The sequence below is a fragment of the Bison bison genome, unplaced genomic scaffold, assembly GCF_000754665.1.
Source record: "Bison bison bison isolate TAMUID 2011002044 unplaced genomic scaffold, Bison_UMD1.0 scf7180017854455, whole genome shotgun sequence".
Lineage (NCBI taxonomy): Eukaryota > Metazoa > Chordata > Mammalia > Artiodactyla > Bovidae > Bison > Bison bison.
The window spans coordinates 11,587-12,690 of record NW_011485028.1 but is presented as its reverse complement, the minus strand read 5'-3'; the positions used below and the strand labels follow the sequence as shown (position 1 = coordinate 12,690).

The 1,104-nt window shown below is 67.8% G+C and overlaps 1 protein-coding gene across 1 annotated transcript in view; it reads right to left on the bottom strand.

Annotated features, from left to right (window-relative positions):
- The window catches only part of GNB1L (guanine nucleotide binding protein (G protein), beta polypeptide 1-like), a 15,746-nt gene that overhangs the window by 3,749 nt on the left and 10,893 nt on the right, over positions 1 to 1,104 (bottom strand). Inside the window, exons 8-10 of the mRNA XM_010856861.1 lie at positions 601 to 683; positions 444 to 516; positions 189 to 334 (exon numbers count right to left, since the gene is read on the bottom strand). Coding sequence (XP_010855163.1) covers positions 189 to 334; positions 444 to 516; positions 601 to 683 — 302 coding nt within the window. The remainder of the gene's footprint in view (positions 1 to 188; positions 335 to 443; positions 517 to 600; positions 684 to 1,104) is intronic.

The window sequence follows — 1,104 nt, the reverse complement described above, 5'->3', positions numbered from 1 at the left end:
AGGCCCCCCGGACAGACTCCGGAGCTGGCCTGACGCCTGGAGGCCAAGGCCTCGCGCTAAAGCTGGGCGCGGGCTCTGTGCTTTTCTCCTTCACTTTGATCTATGCTTGAAATTTCCAAATAAAAACAACATCCAGACTGATCAGCTGGATGTTGTGCAGTGATAACCCCCATGCCGTCACACCCCACCTCCGCTCATAAATCAGCTTATGGCTGTGATAGAGCAGAATCCCCGACACGCCGCTGGCTCTAAGGTCAGTAACAACGCTCAGCATCCAACCACAGAGCTCTCTGAGGATGCAGGTGCCTCTCAGGGCTGCAAGGAGCTGCGTCCTCTGGGGGCAGGGGGCCGGTCTCACGTGAAGCCCCCCAACCCCCTTGGGCCCTCCTGCCAACGCCCCACGTGATGCTGGCGTGCCAACCGCACTTGCGTCCCTGCCTCACCCCACCGGCCAGCTCGCTGTCCCCTGGCCCCGCGCTGGACCTGGGAGCCAGACCCCCCGGCGGGGCCCTCCACCTGGATGCACACATGGGCTCCAGATGCTGAAGGCCGGGCTGCGCCCCTGGAGCACAGCCACCGCAGGCCCACCCTCAGACCCGCCGGGTAAAGCGCAGTGCAGGGTGGGGGTCCTGGGCGCCCCTCGGGGAGGCCTCCAAGGCCACAGCCAAAGTGGGGACTCCTCCCTGGCCAGGCGGCAGGGGCTCCTTCACAAAAAAGCCCGTGGGACCAACGGCCTGTGGCCTGGGCTCTGCCGGGGTCTCCCACAGCCCCCACCCAGTGCCAGGGTCTCCTTCCTCCCAGCCCACAGCCCAGCAAGGAGGGTCAGAAGCTGCCCTGGGTCCCCGTCTGCCCGGCTCAGCCGCCCCGCCGCATGCCCGGTGGCCACCTTAGCCTGGGCTGAGTCCTCCTCCTGGGACCCTGCTGCAGACCTGGCCCCCTCCCCACACCCCCAGTGGCGTCCTCTCACTGGGGTGCGTGCTCAGCCCTCAGCCTTGGCTGTCTGTGAGGGGCTGGAGCCCGGGACTGCGACCCCCAGCCCCGCCGTGCTGTGTGGCCGGCCGCCCGCCAGGGGATGGGCCCGGGCCTGACGCCCCCGGGGAAGAG